The sequence below is a fragment of the Hemiscyllium ocellatum genome, chromosome 32 (genome assembly GCF_020745735.1).
Source record: "Hemiscyllium ocellatum isolate sHemOce1 chromosome 32, sHemOce1.pat.X.cur, whole genome shotgun sequence".
NCBI classification, from domain to species: Eukaryota; Metazoa; Chordata; class Chondrichthyes; order Orectolobiformes; family Hemiscylliidae; genus Hemiscyllium; species Hemiscyllium ocellatum.
In genome coordinates this window covers 25912126-25934796 of record NC_083432.1, presented here as the reverse complement: position 1 = coordinate 25934796, position 22671 = coordinate 25912126, and the positions used below count along the sequence as shown (strand labels likewise).

At 39.5% G+C, this 22671-nt stretch overlaps 1 protein-coding gene across 2 annotated transcripts in view; it reads left to right on the top strand.

Moving 5' to 3' along the window:
- The window catches only part of LOC132830905 (glucocorticoid-induced transcript 1 protein-like), a 64124-nt gene that overhangs the window by 29010 nt on the left and 12443 nt on the right, over positions 1–22671 (top strand). For both annotated transcript variants that reach the window (XM_060848846.1, XM_060848845.1), the window contains exons 3-5: positions 12544–12633; positions 19373–19489; positions 20022–20165. In XM_060848846.1, coding sequence (XP_060704829.1) covers positions 12544–12633; positions 19373–19489; positions 20022–20165 — 351 coding nt within the window. The remainder of the gene's footprint in view (positions 1–12543; positions 12634–19372; positions 19490–20021; positions 20166–22671) is intronic.

Below are 22671 nucleotides of genomic sequence, written 5' to 3'. Positions count from 1 at the left end.
TACTGTAGTTTGCTTTTGCAGTTTACAACCGTGCACTGTTGCTGACAAATGATTTTTATAATGTACTGTTGGAGTTTTAGTAAGCTGAGAAACTTTCCAGGAAACTGTTGTTTTGAATGTTCTCCGTTCCTTGTTTACGTTGACCTGTTTTATTGTACTGGGATTTCTGAATTGGCATTTAATCATGATTGGTTGGTCATGATATTTAGGGCACCTGTAGAACTGGAGTAACAAAACAGGACGTCCTGCTGTTTCACTTCCTGTACAGATGGTATCTCAGTCTCTGGGTTGAACAACATGTGAAATGTGGCTTGAAAAAAGATGGTGAACATTCTGTACTTTTAATTCCCAAAGGATGCATCCCTCATTTAGCCAAGTTTTATATCTTGCTGCAGGACACCTGATTTTTGTCAATGGGGGAGTGCTGCCTTTATGACTATCTATTAATGACCTTTTCATGTATTGGCATCCTGTGCTAAAGTTTTTCTTCCTGTTGTTTTCATTGCAAAATGCTTCTCACTTAATTTACAAGTTGAATGATTATAATTTGTATTTGTGTGATAGTATTTAATGCTGCATGGATTATTCTTAGATTGGAGCCAGTGGTAATTCTGGAAGCACCAGCACTTCATCCTTTGTATAGTGTAGCTCATGCTGTTTTGAGATCCAGCAAATTAGAAGAGATGTGTGCTGTACTGCTGCTGTGTTTCACAGCTCAAATAGTCTTGAAAATTTGTTTGAAATCAGCTTCACTGAACATGCAGTCTGCCTTCACTTTTTGGCATCAATGTAATGTGGATTTATTTGCATTTGGACATTTATGCATTGTGGTGCAGAGGGAACTCCCATCACCACCCAAAGGTAATCTCATAATCTGAATCAGGTAGATCAATTATTAGTGTGTTAAACAGCCAATGCAATCAGTTCCATTCTTGGGCCAAGTCATGTCATGTGCAGTAGTGAGTCACTTGTGTTTTGATAATCTTGACACCTAGAAAACCTGTCAATGCGTGGTTAGTGCCGAATCTTCGTAACACAAAAACAAAAGAGCCTACTGCAGTAATCTTGGTTTTGTGCATATAGATAGTGGTTGCAGCCAGCAGAACTGCAGTGACTAGTGGATGACCAATATAGAATAATTATTCACAGTGGTTATTGAAGGCACCTAATCGTCTCGTATTATGTCATGTGACCTCGTTTGTATTAAATACTTGACATACATTTTCAACCAATATGGAACTGAATCAGTTCTCTCATGATAATCTCTCTACTTTTGAAATAATCAAGACGAGCAAACCTGATCAACTATTACCAACTGTAACAGTCGACTTATAACTGAATAGGATTCTTCCAAAATCTCTGTGTAGCTTGTTGGTCAAAGATTTAATGAGCAGCAGAAGTTGTTTGAGAAAGCAGGTAATTTCCACTTTAACTGATGGAGTGGCGCTCCAAAAGCTAATGCTTCCAAACAAACCTGTTGGACTATAACCTGGTGTTGTGTGATCTTTTAACTTTTTTTTTAATTGAGTAGATTAAGATTGATGATTAATCCACTCAAGTTTTCAGAAGAGGCTTGTCTTGCTTTCCCACCCACACATGCACCAACTTTACTTTGTTAAAAATGATTTGCTTCCCGATTTGGTTGTTTCACTTGGTGGTTTCAGTTTTCAGGGCTGATCACAGGGAGTCAGATGTATGAGCTGAAAGGGAATATATTCACCATGCAGCAACAGAGGACTTGAAGATGTGTGTTAATTGTACTCTAAAATGGACAGTTTATTTCTGAAATTTGACTGTTTGAACACTAGTAATATGATCAAGAAAATAAAGCAATATAATTGTTTGTGCTTAATATTGTGTGTTTCCCCAGTGCTTCATGCAGCACACTGATACAAAATATTATATTTACTAAACATGGAAAATGGTATGTTTTGGTTTCCCATTTTAGGAACTATAGGACCTATAACTTTAGCTTTATCTCATTGGATAACCCCTGAGGAACAGAATGAATGGAAATTTGTTTTAATGAGATGAGGTTTACTTCAACCCTTTCCTTGTGCACCTGGCCAAATCCCAATCAAAGTTAATGTTGGTCATTTTGTAGGAAACGGATATTATTGCCTCCAAGGTTAAACTGGGTGAAAAGTCAGAACAAATGGAAACTTCTAATGATAAATCCCATTTGAGAGGCATGATTTTAAAGTAGAAATCTGTCTTCTGAAAGCATTTCTAATTTGGTAGACTGCTTTGAATATCTCACTTCTCTTGATTAGTCATTTATCAAAGGCAATTTCGAAGCAAGTTCCATTTAAGCTGTAAACTGAAAGTTAAATTTAACTTTTTTTTTCCAAATCTATGGTCCAATATGCCATAATTGTTGGGGAGGATTATTGGAGCAGAGATTCTGAATCAGTTGGTGAATGCTGTCAATGCTTATTTTGCTGTATGTTTCAATTAAATGAACTGCTGTCATATGCTGCCTTTATCGCACCTAAAACACTTTTCATTCAATGAAAGTTAAAAATTCCGAATTTGATGGATGGGCTTTCTTTTCAATAGCAGAATGTTTGGTAGGCCTTCATAGTGCTATTGTTAAAGTGTTGTTTGAGCACATTATTTTGGAATAGTGATCTGTGGCATTTGTAGATTAAATCAAGTTACTTACAGCCTTTGGATTAGAAATCAGGAAAAATGCATGGCTCTGCTTCTGGCAAAGAGATTGGGTTTCACACCCTACTCATTAAGACAGGAAACTTGTGCTGTCTTTTTCTAACCTGTAAACACTGTTTTAACAGAACTGCCATAAAACCCTGTCAAAATTGGGCAGTTTTCCTCGAATACGTTCAAGCAACCAGCACCAGCTTCTTTCTGGGTTGATGTGGTTTTGAATATTTTTTGAGAAAATCTCAGAATCTCAGCAATTCTTTAAACTCCATTCTAGAGCAAGTGTCTTCATAACCTGTTGGAAATTTGTCTGGTTATGCTGTTATCTTTGGTTTATCCTGAGTGTGGAATGTTAAAACTTAGCTTTTGGTTGAGATTTCAAATAAATGCATGAAAGGAATGAGCAAATTCAGTCAATACCTTGCAAAGAGAATTAGGTTAAAACTAGTCCCCGAGTTGTGAATAGGTTTTGTCCTGGAGTCTGTTCACAAGTCAACTTGTATGCCAGTTGGAATGGGGTGTTGCCATTTGTACGTATAGGAAATGTTAATATGTCAAGTCTTTAAAATTACACCTGTGGGATCTCGTTTGTAACTACAAGCAGATGTTTGGAAATCAGTGATACCCTGTATTCTCAAGTATTTGGAGAAGCTTTGCAGGACTGGGTAAGGGCAGGGAAGTGGAGCCAGATGAGTTGCCCCTTCAGGGAGCCTGTGTCCATGTGATTGGCGAAATGATTTCTTTGTGTAACTACTGTGGTGCTGAGAGTCATTCAGTCTGTTATGATTGTATGAAGCTGCACCATTGTTGAATGGTGTCGGTATAGAAGTAAGACAGAATTTTAACTAACCAGAATCAAGCAGGAACTGCAGGAGTGATGTATGTTACACCTTCAAAGACGTTGAAATGTGGTCAGCTATCTGCGCGCAGCTCCTGCTGGCTAGGTGGGAGCAGAGATTGAGCAGCTGACAACTTCTAACCAGCACCAAAGGCAAGCTTCAAGAAATAATTAGACACTTGTTCTTATTACTTTTCCTGGTCCTGGATATTCTTCCTGCAATGACTTTCCAGCTAGACCTACTTTAAAATAGAAGAAATTGAGTTTCAGATGAGCTGCTTGGTCAATAAATGTGAACGCATTCCCATCAGAATTTGTATAGGTACATACATAACTAAAGTAGCTAAGTTCACAACTTATTTTGTACTACTTTGATCCTATTCTAGCTTATTTTCTAAGGAAAGCCAACTGTTTGACTAGGCATTGCAGTTTGAAGGATGGGAGTACGTGCAACTAGTTGTAGTTGGCTTTCATGTTGACTTGTGAAAATGTATTATGCATTATCAGGGCGTGTTAAGAAGTGGCTGTTAAATGGCCTACTTTATTTAACCAGTGTTGATTTTTATAAATGTAGGTAAGCTCACATGTTGCCCACTTCCTTTAACTTCAGGCCTATTTTGTGGTTCGTGTACATTGTGCTCTTGCAGGCAATTCTGGAACACAAACAAGAAAAACCTTGTATTGTGGTAACTTTCAAAGCACAAAATACAAAGGATTTCTGCTGGATTTATTGGCAAAAATGACTTATTAACTGCATCAGTGCATTTTGGTTGCATGTTTGAATGCAGTAAGATAGCAACATTTTCCAAATTCTTTCAAACGGGGTAATTGAGAGTGCTGTAACCAGAGATTTGAGTTGAGAGGTGGGGGTGGTAGGCAAAAGGAAATTTGTTACTTTTTGAAGATATGCTAGGTTTATTTTAGATCAGAAAATCTGCAGGTGGATCACTAGTTTTCATGTTGCTGAAAGACGCTGTTTCTGAACTATTAAAGACTGCAAGAGACACTGGTAGCCTGAAGGCAGCTTAGCAGTTGACGTGTTTTTGCATGTTTTCTTGTTGTGATTTGCTTCAGTAGCTAGAGTACGATGTTTTCAACTTGAAATGGACTTCTACTATGACCTGCAGTGCCTCACTCAGTACAACTTTTGCTTGTTTCTATTGGCTTAATGTCTCCTCAACTACGAGAAAGTGAGGACTGCAGAAGCTGGAGATCAGAGTCAAAAGGTGTGGTGCTAGAAAAGCACAGTCAATCAGTTGGCATTCGAAGAGCATGAGAGTTGACGTTTCAATCATGAGCTCTTCATCAGGAATGTGGGGGAGCCCAAGGGGGCTGAGAGATGAATGGAAGGGAGGTGGGGCTGAGGGAAGGTAGCTGGGAATGCAATAAGTAGATTGAGGTGGGGGTGTGATGGTAATAAGTTGGAGCAGATAGGTGGGAAAGATGACTGACAGGTAGGACACTTCAAGCGGGGAGTGCCAAGTGGGAGGGTTGGATTTGGGATAATTTGTGGGAGGGGAGGTGAGGAAACTGGTGAAATTGACATTGCTGAGTGGTTGGAGGGTCCCAAGGCAGCAGATGAGGCTTTCTTCCTCCAGGAGTCGGGTGGCTAGAATCTGGCAGTGGAGGTGGCTCAGGACTTGGATGTTGTTGGTGGAGTGGGAGGGGAAGTTGAAGTGTTTGGCCACAGGACAGTGGGGTTATTTAGTGCATGTCCCAGAGATGTGGAACGTTTCAGAGAACAAGTTGATGTCCTGTCTAACCAATGCACCTCCACACACATAATTTACTGTGTCTGTTGCCAATGTGGTCTCCACATTGGGGACTCAGGATGCCAACTTGTGGAATGTTTCAGGGAACACTTTGCACCCCCCTTCTTCTCTCTCCTCCTCCTCCTCCTCCTCCCCCCCCCCCCCCCCCCCCCCCCAACCACCACCATTCCTGATGATGAACTTGAGCATGAAACATACTCTCCTGCTCTTTGCTGCCTGACTGGTTATGCTTTTCCAGCATAATTTTTGACTCTGAATGTCTCATCATGCTTCCTCAAAGCAAAATCCAACAGCATTTTAGAAATCAGAGCAAAGACATGTTCTTCTGATGAGATGTGCCATCAGGTAAATGTACAGAAGCACAGGTTAGACTTCAGGTCATTTAAAGGCTTGTACTTTATTAATGGAACGTTGTATTCCATCTCTGAACCACCATAGGGCTCATATCTTGAAGGTAACTGTTGCCAGGTGCAATGTTCTCAAAGTTGTTTCAAATTTGTACAAACATTTACTATGTTCTCTGCCCTAGAAAATTTGAATCAATCAGGAAGTAGCTTTCAGCTAGTTTACTTAAGCTGACGGTGCATAGGATATTTGAATCCTGACAAATTGGCTTCAGTACCTGTCCAGTGTTTTTTGCAACTGGATATTTTTAATGCAAATGTGAGAATGTAGAATGAATCCTGGAGTGTTTTTTTTCTCTCTCTAAGAAAACTGCATGGGAGCATCTTTTGAAAAACTGCACATTGGATATTGATGTTTCCAAATCAGAATTGTGACAAAGGCTAATAATTTCACTTAAAAATATAAGGAATTCCAGCACAATTCTAGAGCATTAGCATTCACAAATACAGAAGTGCATAGACTGGGGCAAGACGGGAAGAGTTCCATCAACTTTTTTTTTGTGTAAAGGAAATCCTCGAACACAACTGTTGGTATACCTACACCAAATGGACTTCAGCTCATGAAGGTAGCTTCACCATTGCCTCACCAAAGGCAGTTTGGTGGGGGTGGGGGGGTGGGAGAGGAGGGTGAGCAACAAATACCAGCTTTTCTGGTCCAACAGAAGTCTGCAAAGAAAAACATGAAGTGGTAGAGGTTGGTATGATTAGAACACTGAAGATGTTTTGGACAGATACATGGATAGGAAAGGTTTAGAGGGATATGGGCCAATTGGGAGGGACTACTTCAGTTTGAGAAACTGGTTGGCAAGGACAAACTGGACTGAAGGGTCTTGTTCTGTGCTGTATGAATCTGACTCTGAAGATTGTGTACAAGAGATTTTCAAATTTATATAAGAACTGAAATGATAACTATTGAGTAAGATTGAACAAGTTAGATTTCCTTCTCCAGAAGGAAGATTGAAGAGTAACCTGATAAAGGTTATGAAAGGATTTGATTAGAATAAATTTAAATAATTTACAAATGCACGTGATACTAGGTGAGGGTTATAAATGTGTCAGTAAATCCAGTAAGGAATTGAAGAGAAAATGCCTTTTGCTCAAAATGACCAAAGGGTCTGTTTCTATGTTGTACAGCTCTAGGAATCTATAAGGAATATAAGGAGTGAATAACCTAACCATTTAAGGTGAAGCTGGGAATAGGATATATTGATGGGTTCAGTGAAGGCTGGGAGGAAGTGTAAGAGTAGACTGATCTGTTTTCACGCTGAAAATGTACTATTTTGTCAAACTGATTGCAGATGGGAAATAAGTTGGTCTTGATATTCCTTCTCGGGGCATTTAAGGATAGACCCTGGGGTTGCCCATGGATGGGCGATCCATTTTGTGGGAGGGAATATTGCTGATAGCAGATTTTTTTTCCAATTAGGAAACCTAGAAAATCACTTACCTTTTGAGTGCTTTCACAAGGCTTTGTACTGCAGCCAACTGGCTGGCTGCTAAAAATTATGAAATCTGAAGGACCTGTCACAAACTGGCAACTAGATGTGGTCTAACCTCACTGTTTTTGTTTCAGTCCAGCTTTTGAAAAGGGATGTTTATGTTAAGTGATATACGTGCTTTTATTATTTGCTTGGATTGCAACGTTGAATTGACTTTCCAAACATGCAGTCATAATGTCAGTTTCCCACAATAAGCTCACTTTGGGTTGTATGTTGTCGGGTTTTTTTTTGTGTGGCTTCAGGTTGAGCTACGTTTTGCCATGTGCTACACCTCTGTCCCTTTTGACCTTGATCACTAATGCTTGTTTTCCCTCTTACTGGATCTGTTTGGATTTTCTGGTGCTGTATTTTAGACCAGAAGTACAAAAAACAAACCTTTCCATTAGCTGAGTATTCCTCTTCAGAGATTTGTGTCATGCTTCATTCTCCTTATTGAAAACATGATTTCTACATAAAAATCAATGCGGATAAGTGTGAGATACTGAACATGTGGACACAATATGGAGTATGGGTAGCATTCAAGAGATTGCAGTGTCGTGTGTGTGTGTGTGTGTGTGTGATATAAATAATAGTGGCAGGCAACAGCATGTTCCAAACATGGTGCTTCAGGCTTAAGTTGGGGTAAGGAGTACAGTACCAGAGCTATCCGGTTGTGATTAACCTAATAGATATTGGTTAGAATTCAGCTCGTATACTTTGTACAGTTCTGGACACAGTGGTGGGAATGCATTGTAGAAGTGGGTTTGAGAATTATTCTAGGAGCATGATAGATCAGTAATGAGACCTAACTTCAAGTTGGGTCTGTTTTTTTTTCTTGGAGAATATTAAACAGTAGATTTGATGGGCTCCAAAATCCGAGTGGGTGTGGTGGAATTGTTTCCACTCTTAAACTGTGCCCCCTCGTTTGCAATTTATTGCATAAAATCAGCCCATGCAAGATGAGGGAAAAACTTTATCAGTGAGCAATTCGGATATGGGTGAATCTTCCTGCAGTTTTAAAAAGGGCTTTGTTTCTATTTAAATACACATTCAATGTGTAGGGTTATGGGGGGCAGGGCATAATGGGCCATGTCAGCTCTTTCTGCACTGTGCTGAGATTTTTACCCTGATTCCTGGATTGTTTTAGACAGAAAGCTAAATAGCTTTTGTACTTCTGTTAGACTATTAATTTTGATGGTATAAATCATTTAATAAGTGCTTTACCTTCCTCATAAGGGTGAGATTTATTTGTAATTCTGGACCTCGACCAGGCAAAATGATAGATGCTGAAGGCACAGTGAGACCGATACAGATTTGGTAAAGGACAAGAAAAAAGCAATTAACACAAGGGCCCAATCCCTGCTGCCACTGAAGTTGCCTGAATCTGGACACTTGGTTAAAGATTTGTGAAAATATACCATTCTAATTAACATGATTTTGACAAGTTTTGCATTCCAATAATGAAAGCAAGGGAATGCAAATGGAAATGCTGGTTGCATTGCTGGTTATCTTTAATTGTGTAGATTCTTGCTGATGGGAAAGTAGCAAATGTAATTCCACCATTTGAGAGGGGGAGAGATAGTACAAAATTATACAACTATTAGTTGATGTTGTACGTAACTGCTAATCATTAGAATTTAAATTGGTATGGGTTTATATATTTGACATACCTATTTTGGGAGCTTTTAAAGGATATTACTTGTAGCAGAGATGGAGAATCGGTGGTGGATCTCAGGCTTTTAGTAATGTTGTGCTCAGGAGGTTAATAATGTTAGATGGTTTGGCTATGTCCCTCTTAAACGCCACCTATTCATGTACCCATCCAGATCCTTTTTAAATGCTGTAATTGTACCAGCCACCCACTTCCTCTGGCAGCTCATTCCATACGTGCACCACCTTGTGCATGGAAAAGGTTGTCCCTTGGATCCTTTTTAAACACTTCCTCTCTCCTTGAACTAGCTGTCTAGTTTTGGACTTCTTCCACCCTAGGGAGAAGACCTTGGCTATTCATTCAATCCATGCCCCTCATGATTTTATAAACCTCCTAAGGTCATCCCTCAGCCTCCAATTCTTCAGAGGAGAAAAAAACACCATCTTTGCCTGCTTTGGAATAGGGGATCTTTTATGTACTAAACCAATGTGATGACCATTGCACTGTGGAAGTGCAGTGCAACACAGCGCATGTTTGTGGGCTGTATACTATTATGGATTGATAATTGAGTAACCAGCAGAAAATAGGGATAATGAGAGACTTCTCAGAATGGTGGTTCTTACTAGTAATGTGTTGCAAGAAGTGGGGCCACAGCTGTTTGCGATCTATGTAAATGATTTAATATCAGGGACCATTAAAGTCATAGATGTACAGCACGGAAGCAGTCTTCGGACCACCTCATCTGATCCAACTGGATATCCTGTACAAATCTAGTCCCATTTGCCAGCATTTGGACCATATCTCTCTGAAATCTCCCTAGTCATATACCCATCTAGATATCTTTTAAAAGTTCCAAACCAATGCAACATCTTATAAAGCAGTAATTACCACTCCTGTAATTCAAGTAAATCAGCTCCAACATTGAAAATATCTCAAAGGTGCAGCTCATACAGCCCCAATTTTTCCCATCCTCCATTTTGGATTATCCAAAATCCAATTATTATAATTCCAAACTTGAAAACTAGTGAAAATGTGGAGTCTTCAAGCAACTAAGTGAATGAAAATAGCAGGTAGAAGCTATGCATTCTCTTGTCAAATAAAACAGACCGCATTTGTTAAATGGTGAGTGTGGACAATATTTATCTCCCAAGGTACCTTTTGTCCTTGTTCAATCACTGGAAGTTAGCATGCAGGTGCAGCAAGCTTTGGTCTGTTATCTAAGAATGTAATTTTCCATGGTATGCAACAGGTTCACCATAATAGTCCCTCATATGGTGGGATTGACTTGACACATTGGGTATGTCATCTAGCATTTAAGTAAAAAGGATGATTGCATTGAAACTTCAAAAATTCTTGCAGGGTGGACAAGTCTAGAAGCACTAGATATAATCTTGGTCTCGAGGGGAAAGTCATTTAGGACTGAGATGAGAGAGAACCACAGCTTTTAAGGTCATTGAATGTTTAGAATTCTGTGTCTCAGGGCTGTGGAAGCTCCAGATATGGAGAATGTTCAAGCCAGAAATAATCAATTTTTGGATATGAATGACTACCAGGAATATGGGAATAGCATGAGGAAAGTGGCATTTACTTAGATGAACAGCTGTGATCTAATTGAATTGAATGGGTTCAGTGGGCAGAATGGTTACTCTAGCTCCTGTGATCCTGTTTTTTTTCCCAGAAGATGACGTGAGTAAACTGCAGGGATGGATAGGCTTACAAAAAACAATTCTGCTCTAAAGTATCATTGATTTACACTTCAACAGAATTAGGTACAGATGTTAGCATGAGTTCACGTGGGCAAAATGCTGCAGGACTTCTATAATCTACAGCCTAGCAAAGTTAAAGTGAGCATTTAACAAAATGTTAATATTAAGCCTTTTTGGAAAGTTTTGGTAAATGTTAATTTAAGCAGCCTTTTGCAAGCCAAATGCTTGCCAAATCTGAAGTGAGTTTGCATTTCATTTGAGACTGGCATGTGGAAATAATGTCTGACAGAATAATCAGTAATTACTCTACCAGCTATTTCAACCACTGGCCCATCATAACTTAATGCAGATTAGCTGCTTGTTAACTTGTTTTCTAAACTGGATATCAATTCTTGCTTGTCTTTAGTTTCAAAGTACTAATACTTATAATTGTTCATGTTGTTGCTCTTTTGAACCTAGACTAAAAATAGCTCAGTACATTTCCAAAGGTTGAGGAACATGTCAAATCATCTCCATTTTTGGTTAGGTTTAAATTCCTCGAAGACAGGCCAATATTGCAGTTTGTTGAATCTTGAGTATGTGCTGATGAACACAAAATGCTTTTCAGTTAATACAGTTCCAATTTAGCTTTGGCTTTGGTTAATAAGGAAGGTGATTTAATAATGGACATCTAGCTAGAATGCCATCCTGACCCTGGTTTCAGATAAGAGGAAAGGTTCACCAGGTTTCTTTCAGCAGGTGTTGTACATTTGAAAACACATGAGGGGAGACTGCAATGTAAAGTAAATCAAAAGCTGTTGAGCAACTGGACTTCATATTGTAATTCTCTCCCTTTCTAATATTCTCCCCATTGCCCAAACTGTGCAGTGGTTATGATAGAATTAAGGGAACATTTCTGAAAACTTGAACACCTTTGTCTTGCATTCGTTGCATTGCATTAATGTGCACAAACTTATTTATGCAGTGTTTATAATCTTGTTTTTCATACTCCTTGCATAGTAGTTTTAATGGAATTTAGTGTTCCTACATTTCTTGCAAGTATTTGAAGTTTTAGTTTTCCAGCATGGATTAAAATGCATTAATCTTTACATAGATGCAGTGATGCCAAATTGTCCAGCTGGTTCAATGCAGAAAAGTTACATATTATGGTGGTTGTTTACTGGATATCATTGCAATTTTGAAATCCAAGACATGCTAGTCTCAACAGAATGAGCTATGCATGAATAGCACAAGCCAATCCCTAGCAAGTTGTGTTATCTTCAGGATTAAAGTTTGCAAAAAATGCAATAAATTTACACCTCTAATTTTGTTAGCTTAAATTTGGCGAAAGCATATTTTCTATATGCTCGGAAAACTTGTTGCTGTGTTCATGTCTGAATAGTCAATTTCTCCAGACTGTTCGGTCAAACACCAAAAAAAAATCACCTACTGCTGTAGAAGTACAAGAAATTGGCAATTCTTGTACCAAATAATTTACCCAATTCATTGGATTTTGATTACTCTATTAGGGATTTATACTTTAAATCAAGAGGCAAACTATAATTGCTTGGACACTATATAATCCCATGCTTAATATAGAATTAGAAACTTCTTTGTATGCCAGAAGCGCTCCAACCTATTTTTTTAAAGACTTTTTTTAGTTCCCTGTTTATTATTGTAAGTCTCTGTGTATTTTTAGGGAGCAACGTATTTAATCGGATGTGGAACATCGGGTTGAGAGGAGCTGAATCCTTTTTTGTATTCCTGTTCTCAAATTGTAAATGGCCAATTTAGTCCAGGAATAGTTGAGTTGGCATCATTTGTTTTTACAACTTGTGTATTGTTGCAGAACATAATGAGAATATTTTCTGTTCAAATAAAAGCATAAAGAATTATAATAGCTTTTGCTCTTTAATATCTAGTGATAAAAATGTGCTGAGAATTGAGACCAGACCATTCTTTTGTATTTAATAACTAAACACATGCTATTTAAAACAGAACAAATAACAAGCAGCGTTTCTTAACCAAAGGGTTTCTTTTTGTATTTTCAGACTCCGAGCACCTGGCATGAGATAGGCCTGAAGAGGAAAAACTCTCATAAGCGTTCTGCATCATGGGGCAGTGCAGATCAGCTGAAAGAGGTGAGACTGAAATCGATGTTGCCACAGCTGTGAGGCCTTTTGCACTCTGATGATAATAAGCAGTAAACCAGCTTGCATATGCTGTAGTGTTAAGTTTGGTCAACATACACTCATAATTGGAAATGGCTGACAAAAATAGTCATGGAAAGGTTGTCATTACATTCAGGAACTTGAGAAGCAGGAATTGTTCTGCTTTGAGAAAAGGCAGTTCAACAAGAACTTGGATGTTTTATTACATAAAAACAATTAACCCTTCACAGGAGTATGTTAAAGCAATGTGCAATTGCTCCATTGTACTCCAAGCAGTAGTTTTGACCAAGAGGTTGATCAAATAACCTAATGTATGTTAATGTAGCTTGGTATCATTGTTCTGCTTCTATAAAGCATTTGGAAGCATTTCATTGTCAAATATGCTACATAATTAAGTTGGCACCCAGCCACATAAGGTGTGATGACCAAAAGCTTTATTAGAAAGGCATGGTGGCTCAATGGTTAGCACTGTTGCCTCACAGTGCCAGGGACCAGAGTTCGAATCCAGCAGAGCTTTGAATGGGCTTAATTTTATGGAGGGTCAAATGCAAAACTGATCAGCTCGAGGCAGGTGGGCATCTGTTTTGGATATAGAATGTTTTGGGAGGAAGAATGCATGTTTTGTAGAATGGTAAGGGGGCAGGGGAGGCTGTGGGGTGAAAAGGGAGCTGCAAGAGGATTTTGGCCAAGGGATCAACTGAAGGTATGCAAAGTCAGGAGAAGGGTCCTGAACATAAATGCAAAACGTGTTTAATTCTCTGGAATGAGCACTTTCAGTTAAGTATAAATCTGAGATGGTGATAAGAGATCCAGTAAATTGGGTTGCAACTGTTTCAATGAAAATGTTTCAGTTTTGTGCATGTGCAGTGGCATTTCATTCGTTGTAATCTCTCAATCTATAGGAGTTGTGCTTCGGGTGATGGCTTTTCCTGTGTAGAAATGTCAGTTATTTTCAGAAAATATTTTGTGAACTCGCTTTTACCAAATTAAGTTTATAGATATCAAGGATGTCTGTGTTGTGGCTTCAAGCTTAATGAGAAGTTGACAGTTGTGGGTTTGAATTTGAAATGGCTCCTGCCAATACAAATAAAGATGGATTGTTACGTTGTGCTCCCTAAAATCTCAGAACCCTCAAAACGCTTTGACTCCTAATTTGGAACATGAATGGTCTTCTGATTTGCCAACAAAAACTGCAAATGGCTGGAGCAGCATAATGTACTTTTTCTTTGCTGTGAATTAGAAATAGCAAGTTGAAGCTTGCTCCCTTCAAAGTTAACTTTGCAATGTTGTCTTGATGATCAGTGGGTGAAGTGTTTAAACTGCAGTTAATCTTTGAATGCTCAGATACACAATTGCAGTTCAACATTTTTGGGGTGAGAAGGATTAATCCTCTAGAGTGCTTAATGGCCTTTTTTAAAGGCTGCATTGGTTCCACTGCATTGTGATCTATTAATATATCGGCCCCAACACAACTTGATTTTTGTTGAGCTTTTGGAGTGCTTGTTTTTCTTGTGACCTTGAGTAACCAAGGGCTTGTTGGTTGACTAGAATTGCCATACTGCTGGGTCTAAGTATGACCAATTTTCCTGCCCTCTGCTTTTGCTTTATTCTGCAATTGACGATTTTTGATGGTCCATGGATTTTAAAAAAGTCCTCTTGTGCTTAGTACAGTGCAGCAATGTACTCTTGCACTGCTGCATGGAGCTGATCATCATCATCATTTAAATCTTCTTAACAAGTCTGTTCACACCACAAATCTCTCAAACATTCAAATAGTTTAGTTCAGTAGTATATCATTTGTTTTACAGGCCTAATGTAGACTAATGTTCTTAAAACTTGTAACAATGCAGCCAAATTCTTTTATGGGCAACTTTTGGCTTGTTCTAATTGATAATTATCATGTCGTGCTTCAATGACCTCCTGCAATTAGGACTGCGGTTTGCTCTGACTGATTCATATAGTTGCTGCTTACATACAGTATAAATGAGGATAAAATGCCATTGCGCGTGCGTGCGCCCCCCCCCCCAAATAAACCTGGCGCTTCAAATATTTGCCACATTGTTGATTTTTGTTTGTAAAGAAATATTCTTCTGAACAGTGTCTGGCAACCCAGGAACGTGAAGCATCCTCACTTGTTCTGAAAGCAAGCTCTAGTCAGTGATTGCACTTATTTGCATTTTCATTAGTGACTTACATTTTGATATATTTAGGTCATAGTCATGCAGCACAGAATAGGTCCTTCGTTCCAACCAGTCCATGCTGACCATAATCCCAAATCAAACTGGTTCCACCTGCCTGCGCTTGACCCTTATCTCTCCAAAGATATCTTATTAAACTTAACCAAATGTCTTTTAAGTGTTTTTAGCTGGACCTGTGTTCACCAATCCCTCTGGATGTTCATTCCACAGTGCTTAAAAGACAAAGCTCCTTGTTATATTTTTAATTTTTCCCCTCACCTTAAAAATATGTCACCACCCTAGAGAGAAAAAAAACACTTGCCATTTACCTTGTCTATGTCCCTCATGATTTTTATAAGGTCACCTCTCCATCTCCTGTGCTCCAGTGAAAAAGTCCCAGCCTATTCACCCTCTCCTTGCAACTCCAACTTTCCATTCCTGGTAATACCGGGTAAATCTCTTCTGAACCCTCTCCAGTTTACTCTTGACCTTCTTGTAAGAGGGGATCAGAACTGGACACATTACTCCAGAAGAGGCCTCACCAATGTCCTGTGCAACCTGAGCATTATGTCCCAACTTCTATATTCAAAGGTCTGTGCAGTGAATGTAAACGTGCTAAATGCTGCTCAGCCACCCTATCGATGTGATGCAAACTTCAAAGAATTAGTCACGTGAACCTCTACATCTGTTCTACAACACTCCCCAAGGCCCTACTTTTAATAGTCCGTTTTACCAAAATGCAATACCTCATCTTACCAAGTTAAACTCCATCTGCCACCTTTCAGCCCAATGACCCAGTTGATCAAGATCTCTTTTTGTAATTTGAGAGAACCTTCATCACTATGCACTGTACAACCAATCTTGGTGTCATCCACATACTTATTATCTGTGCTTTCTATATTCTCATCTAATTCATTTATATAAATGATAAACAAGTAGGTCGAGCACAGATCCCTTTGAAACATTACTAGTAACAGCTCTCCAGTTCAATTAACAACCCTCCACTGCCACCTGTTAAGCCAATTTTGTCTCCAATTGGCAAGCTCACCCTGAATCCAATGTAATATAACTTTACTAGTTAGTCCACCATATGGAACCTTGTCAAAGGCTTTACTGAAGTCCAAGTCAGTTGTCTGCTGCTGTGCTCTCAGCAGTTTTCTTGGTGACTTCATGTTACTATATGCAAACAAGGTGTTGCACAAAAGCAAGTTTTTTTTTATTTGTGGTTATGTAGACTTCTGGCAAGTGAACTCGACACTACTTTGGGGTAAATGAGAGATGTAACCACACATACCTTGTATCAGTGCCTGGATATGATGGAGGCTTGGGCCAAGATGCATCTATTGTTGGGTTGTTTTGCGATAACATAGGATGATAGTACACCTGGTTTTCTGTAAGGAAATATGGTTTTCAGAAAGCATATAGCAAATTAACTCTTGGATGACGACTTACAAATGCGTTCTTTGGGGAAAATTCAAAAAGTTCATAAAACTGCCCTTTAGCAGTCAGCTGGAGAATGCCAATCCTCTTCACATTGGGGAAGGCGATGGCCTAGTGATATTATTGCTGAACTGTTAATCCAGACAGGCAAAAGTGAGGACTGCGGATGCTGGAGATAAGAGTCCAGATTTGTGGGGCTGGAAAAGCGCGGCAGGTCAGGCAGCATCCGAGGAGCAGGAAAATCGATGTTTCAGACAAAAGCCCTTCATCAGGAATGAGGCAGGAAACCTCCAAGGTGGAGAGATAAATGGGGGAGGGGTGGGGCTGGGGAGAAGGTAGCTAAAAGTGCACTAGGTGGATGGAGGTGGGGATCAAGGTGATAGGTTGGAGAGGGGGGTGGAGTGGATAGGTGGGAAGGAAGATTGGCAGGTAGGACCAGTCATGAGGATGGTGCTAAGCTGGCAGGTTGGAAATGGGGTAAGGTGGGGAGAGGGTAAATGAGGAAACTGGTGAAGTCCACATTGATGCTCTGGGGTTGAAGTGTGCTGAGGTGGAAGATGAGATGTTCTTCCTTCAGGCATCGGGTGGTGAGGGAATGTGGTGGAGGAGGCCCAGGACCTGCATGTCCATGGCAGAGTGGGAGGGGGAGTTGAAATGTTTGGCCACAGGGCGGTATGGTTGATTGGTGCAGGTATCCTGGAGATGTTCTTTAAAGTGATCTGCGAGAAAGCGTCCAGTCTCCCCAATGTAAAGGGACCACATCGGGAACAACTGATACAATAAATTACATTTCTGGATGTACAGGTGAAACTTTGGATATGGAAGGTTCCTATGGGGCCTTTTCCAAACTGTGCTGCTTTGAATGTAGTCTGAGTCCATGTGGGATCAGTTGGTTGCAGAAGCAAGCACTGAGGAAGTAGATGTGGCTGTGGTAGCGAGGCTGTTTCAGGACATGGCTGAAGAGCTTCAGGGCAGAGAAGATTACTTGAGGGTTGCAGTGAGAGAGAGAGGAGAAGAACAACTACTTCAAGGTATGATTTGGAATGAGGTAGGGTGCTTCCAATTAAACCTGTTGGACTATAACATGGTTTTGTGATTTTTAACTTTCTTCAAAGTAGGGGACCTGGGTTCAAATCCAACCATAGTGGATGGTGGAATTTGAGTTCCGTTTAACAACTGCAATTGAGTCTCATGTTTATGTCTTGATGGAAAAACTCATGTGGATCATTAATGTTCTTTAGGGAACAAACTGTCATCCTTACCGAGTCTGGCCTACACGTGACTCCAGATTCAGCAATGTGGACTAAATGTTCTTATGAAATTCAGAGCTGTGCATCTTTTCAGGCAAGAAATTGCAATCAACCTTGATGCTGTTTGCAAGGAACACCAGGAAAATATGCAATAATCTTTACAGTTGGTCCATGTACTTGGCTGTATAGAAGTTAAGATGTGCCATATTGGTTGACTTACTGGTAGTATTTTCCTTTTGAGCAAGTCATTTCAATCCCTTTCTTAAATTTATTTTGGGATGAGCGCTTTGCTGACAATTGTTCATCATGCCTAATTGTTCTAAAGTTCTGGTAAGTCACTTTCAGAGTCTTAAATTTTACAGACTGACGTGATGGCCTACCTATGGGAGTGTTTCACTGTTGAGATATCCCTTCAGCTGAGACGTCAAGCTAGGACTTGCTTGACCCTTCAGGTCAATATAAACATCATCTTACTTGAGCAAGAGAATTGAGGGTATCATGAGTGTCCTTTTATTCATCGTCAACATGTTGGTATCATCAGGCTTGCTTATCTTATCATTTGTGGGGCTATTGCAATGCTTTCCAAAATCTTTTCCACCATAACCCTTTGATATCATAATTTTTAGTGAGATTTGAGGGATTTGGAGGGTGGAGATGGACAGGCTGACTGAGTGTGGATGTTTGTTTGAGTAGGAACATAACTGTTCTAATGTGGTTAGAGGTCCACGATGTCCACTGGTATCTTAGAGCTCAGACCCCCTAACCTTTAGCCTGTGACCCACTTAGGGTTTCGATCCCCAATTTAAGAAGTTGTAAGCAGAAGCTGTTGGTTGCCTGACTTCCCTCCGTTTCACCAATAACTACTGTTTAAAACAATTCAATGTTGACTCTGAATGTTCTCAGCTTATGTCAGGTGCTACATAAATGTGATTTGCATGGTTGCTTTTTTATCTATTGCAACGCTATTTCTAGCTTAAACAATAAAATATTGTGATTTATTTTATTGATTATTCAGTTTGCAGAGTGCACAAAACATTGTTAACCACTCGGTAGGACCCAGTTCAAGCTTAGACCTGCCTGTTGATTATCACTTACATCTTTTTTGGAAACATGAGAAAATAGTGATTATCTAAACAAGTTAAAAGGCTCATTTTTTAAAAAAAATGCAAGCTAAATTACTGCAACTACATGCCAGCACATATCTTTGCTTTCCACTTTGAAAATTAATTGTTAACTTGGCCAGTATCTCTGCTTGATTCAACTTGGGTACAAAGATTTCAATTAAGTTCTATTTATGGAGTCTTTAATTTGAATTTAATTCACTTTCTTTAAAATGAAATTCCTGTTGGAAGTATTTTGCTATTCATGGTTTGTAACCCAGTTTTCAAAGCTTGAATATAAAGTCTTTATTTGTTATGTAAACTGAATGCAATTGCTTTTCATCTTTAAAATACCAGGCTCTGTAAATTAAGAGCATTAACAAAGCATAATTAACTTCAGTTAAGACTTGCTAACTTCAGCTTATCTCTCCTCTCTGTAAATTTGGCTTTTTATTTTAAAATTGATTCCGACCATATTTCAGAACATAGATGTTGCATAATCTAAGCAATCCTAGAGCTCCTTGCTCCTTTATGTTAAATTCCAAGCCTAGGGTGCCTCAACTCTTTCCAGTTTTTCTCCTAAATGCAGGCTTTGAAAGTTGCTCTCGATGCTTAACAAAAATATTGAAATACTACTTACATTGGAAGTTAAATTACCTTAAAATATTATTCCTGCAGTGAAGGGAAAAGTAAAAAACATTTGATGTAATATAACTTATTTTGCTTTCTGCTATCTCCCCAGATTGCAAAGCTCAGACAGCAACTTCAACGCACTAAACTAAGTAAGAAGCATGGTAAGGATAAAGAGAGACAGTCACCTCTGCATGGTGATCATGCTGCTTTGGGTGTAGTACAGCAGGTAAGAGGCTGTGATGCAAGTTGTCCCTGTTCAGCCTGTTTCAAACAATGGTTAAGTTTTAAATTAATATTATTACTTAATAGTAAAACTTGTTGTACCCTGTTTGTTATTGCATGAATTTTGAACTTGGCCTCAGTGATTCCATGTCCTGAATTTGACTCTTCAGTACAGTTCATATTGATCGATGGAAACTTAAAGGGAGTGCTTAAATAATTGAAGCACCTGTATTGTTTGAAAGTGAACAAACTGGTGTCAGTCATGTCTTCTGTAAACCTCCTACATTTAATACTGAAATGTCATATGAGATTGTAAATTTGTTACTTTAAATTTAAATAAAATTGGTCCATTTGAGGGATATTTAGATCCCAACCACTTGCAATTTTCTGTCCCTGCTTTTGTAATCTGTTCATATAGCCTTTTCTGCTCCTACACAAGTTGTGTTTTACCTTCACACTGTCATTTGGTAATATGAACTTTTCATTCAATTGTGCATACTTTTTTTCTCATAAATTGATTTATTTGGCTTTGAAAGGGACCTTCCAAGTTTGTACCAATTCTGCCAGCAAATCTTGCCATCACAAAGTTAATTCCACGACTTAGAAACAGTTTGGAGGCAATAAATCAAGAAATTGAAGGAATGTTTATCAAAGAACCTGGGGATAAAGAGTTACTGAAGGTAGGTAGTTTTGTTAGGATGCTGATTTTAGTTACTTAGATGTTTTATTTGAGTATTGTTTACAGGCTTGATGCATGCACCTATTCCTAAGTGCAGAGCTTTCCTGTTTAAATGTGTGCTTCAATTTCAAATGACTTGCATGAGAATTTTTTCCATTTATAACTGTCTGTACTGTAGTACACTAATGAGTTATTTGATCTGTGTTCTTGATTTAATTGTAGGTGTTGGCAAGAGTTGCGATGTAGTAGGCCAAGGTATATTGGAATTGGCTTAATGCCCTCAGCTAGGTTTTTCAAAAAAAAGCCATTATTGCTCTCATGTAGTAGGTAAGGCAGATGAAGTTTGTGCTTGGATTAGAACCTGGGAGTTTGATGTCATTGCTATTACTGAGACTTGGTTGAGGGAAGGGCATGATTGGCAACTAAATATCCCAGGTTATCGATGCTTCAGGTGGGATAGAGGGAGGTAAAAGGAGTGGAGGGGTTGCATTACTGGTCAAAGGAGGGCACTATGAAAGACTCTAACAGTGAGGCAATATGGGCAGAGCTTAGAAATAGGAAGGGTACAGTAACAATGTTGGGATTATACCACAGGCCTCCCAACAGCAAATGTGCAAATCGATGGAGAGATCGTAGATGTAGAAGCAACAGGGTGCTGGTGATAGATTTTAAATTTTCCAACTTTGACTGGGATTCACTTAGTGTTAGAGGTCAGAATGGAGCAGAATTTGTAAAGAGCATCCAGGATGGTTTTCTAGAACAATATGTAAGCAGTCCAACTTGGGAAGGGGCCACACTGGATGTGGTGTTAGGAAGTGAGCCTGGCCAAGTGGTTGAAGTTTCGGTGGGGGATTACTTTGGGAATAGTGGTCACAATTTCATGAGTTTTAGAATATTCATGGACAAAGATGAGAGTGATGCTGAAGGAAGTGCTAAATTGGCAATTACACTAAAATTTGGTAGGAACTGGGGAATGTAAATTGGGAGCAGCTATTTGAAGGGCAATCCCACACTTGATATGTGGCAGGTTTTTAAAGAGATGTGGATTAGAGTTCAGGAGAGATGTTCCTGTGAAAACGAGGGAGAGAAATAGTAAGATTAGGGAACTATAGTCATGAGACAGGGAATGTAAGACCAATCTGAAATGATAAATGAAGAGGGTTAAAAGGGATCATGAGAGATCCTCAACAAGCAGGGTTAAGGAAAACCCCCAAAGCCTTTTTATTCATAAGTACTGAGCCAGGGGGGAACGAGGAGAGAGTTGACCCACTCAAGGACAAAGGAGGAAAGATTTGAGTGGAGTCAGAAAATGGGTGAGATTCCTAATGAGTACTTTGCGTCAGTATTCAGAGGAGAGGAATACGGCAGATGTTGAGGTTACAGGTAGATCTTTAATTACTCGGTCAAGTTGGCAAAAGGAGGGAGCAAGTGTAAAAAGGCATTAAGATGGACAAGTTCCCAGGTTCAGACGGGATCTATTCCAGGTTACTAAGGGAAGCAGGAGAGGAAATAGCTGGAGCTTTAACAGATATCCTTGCAGCATCCTTGAAACCAGGAGAGGTCCCAGAGGACTGGAGAATTGCTAATGTTGTCTCCTTGTTTAAGAAGGGTAGCAGGGATAATCCAGGTAATTACAGACCTGTGAGCCTGACGTCAGTGGTAGGGAAGCTACTGGAGAAGATTGCTGGAAAAGTGCAGCAGGTCAGGCAGCATCCAAGGAACAGGAATACGGGCCTATGCCCGAAACATCGAATCTCCTGTTCCTTGGATGCTGCCTGACCTGCGCTTTTCCAGCAACACATTTTCAGCTCTGATCTCCAGCATCTGCAGACCTCACTTTCTCCTATTGGAGAAGATACTAAGTATAGGATATATATCCATTTGGAAGAAATTAGGCTTATCAGTGATAGGTAGCATGGTTTTGTGCAGGGAAGGTCGTGTCTTACAAACCTAATAGAATTCTTTGAAGAGGTGACAAAGTTGATTTGAGGGAAGGGGTGTGATGTCCTATACATGGACTTCAGTATGGCATTTGATAAGGTTCCCCATGGCTGGCTGATGGATAATGTGAAGTTGCATGGGGTCCACGTGTATGAGTTAGACTGGTAGAGAACTGGCATACAAATCATGAGGTGCAGGCAGGTGGATAGCAAGAAACTCTTTCCAAGAGTGGAGGACTCCATTACTAGGGGTCTTGAGTTCAAAGTGAGGGGAAAAGTTTAGGGAGATAGATGTGAAAAGTTCGTCAACAGATGGTGGTGGGTGCCTGGAGTGTGCTGCCAGCAGAGGTGGCAAAGGTGGGAACGATAACGTCATATGTATCGAGACAGATACATGAATGGCCAGGGAACATAGGGATACAGATCCTTAGAAAATAGGTGGCAGATTTAGATAGAAGATATGGATCAGTGCAGGCTTGGATGGCCAAAGGGCCTGTTCCTGTGCTAAGATTTTTCATTGCTTGGAAATGGCATTTACAAAGAAATATGTGCTGACCTATTTTCTGA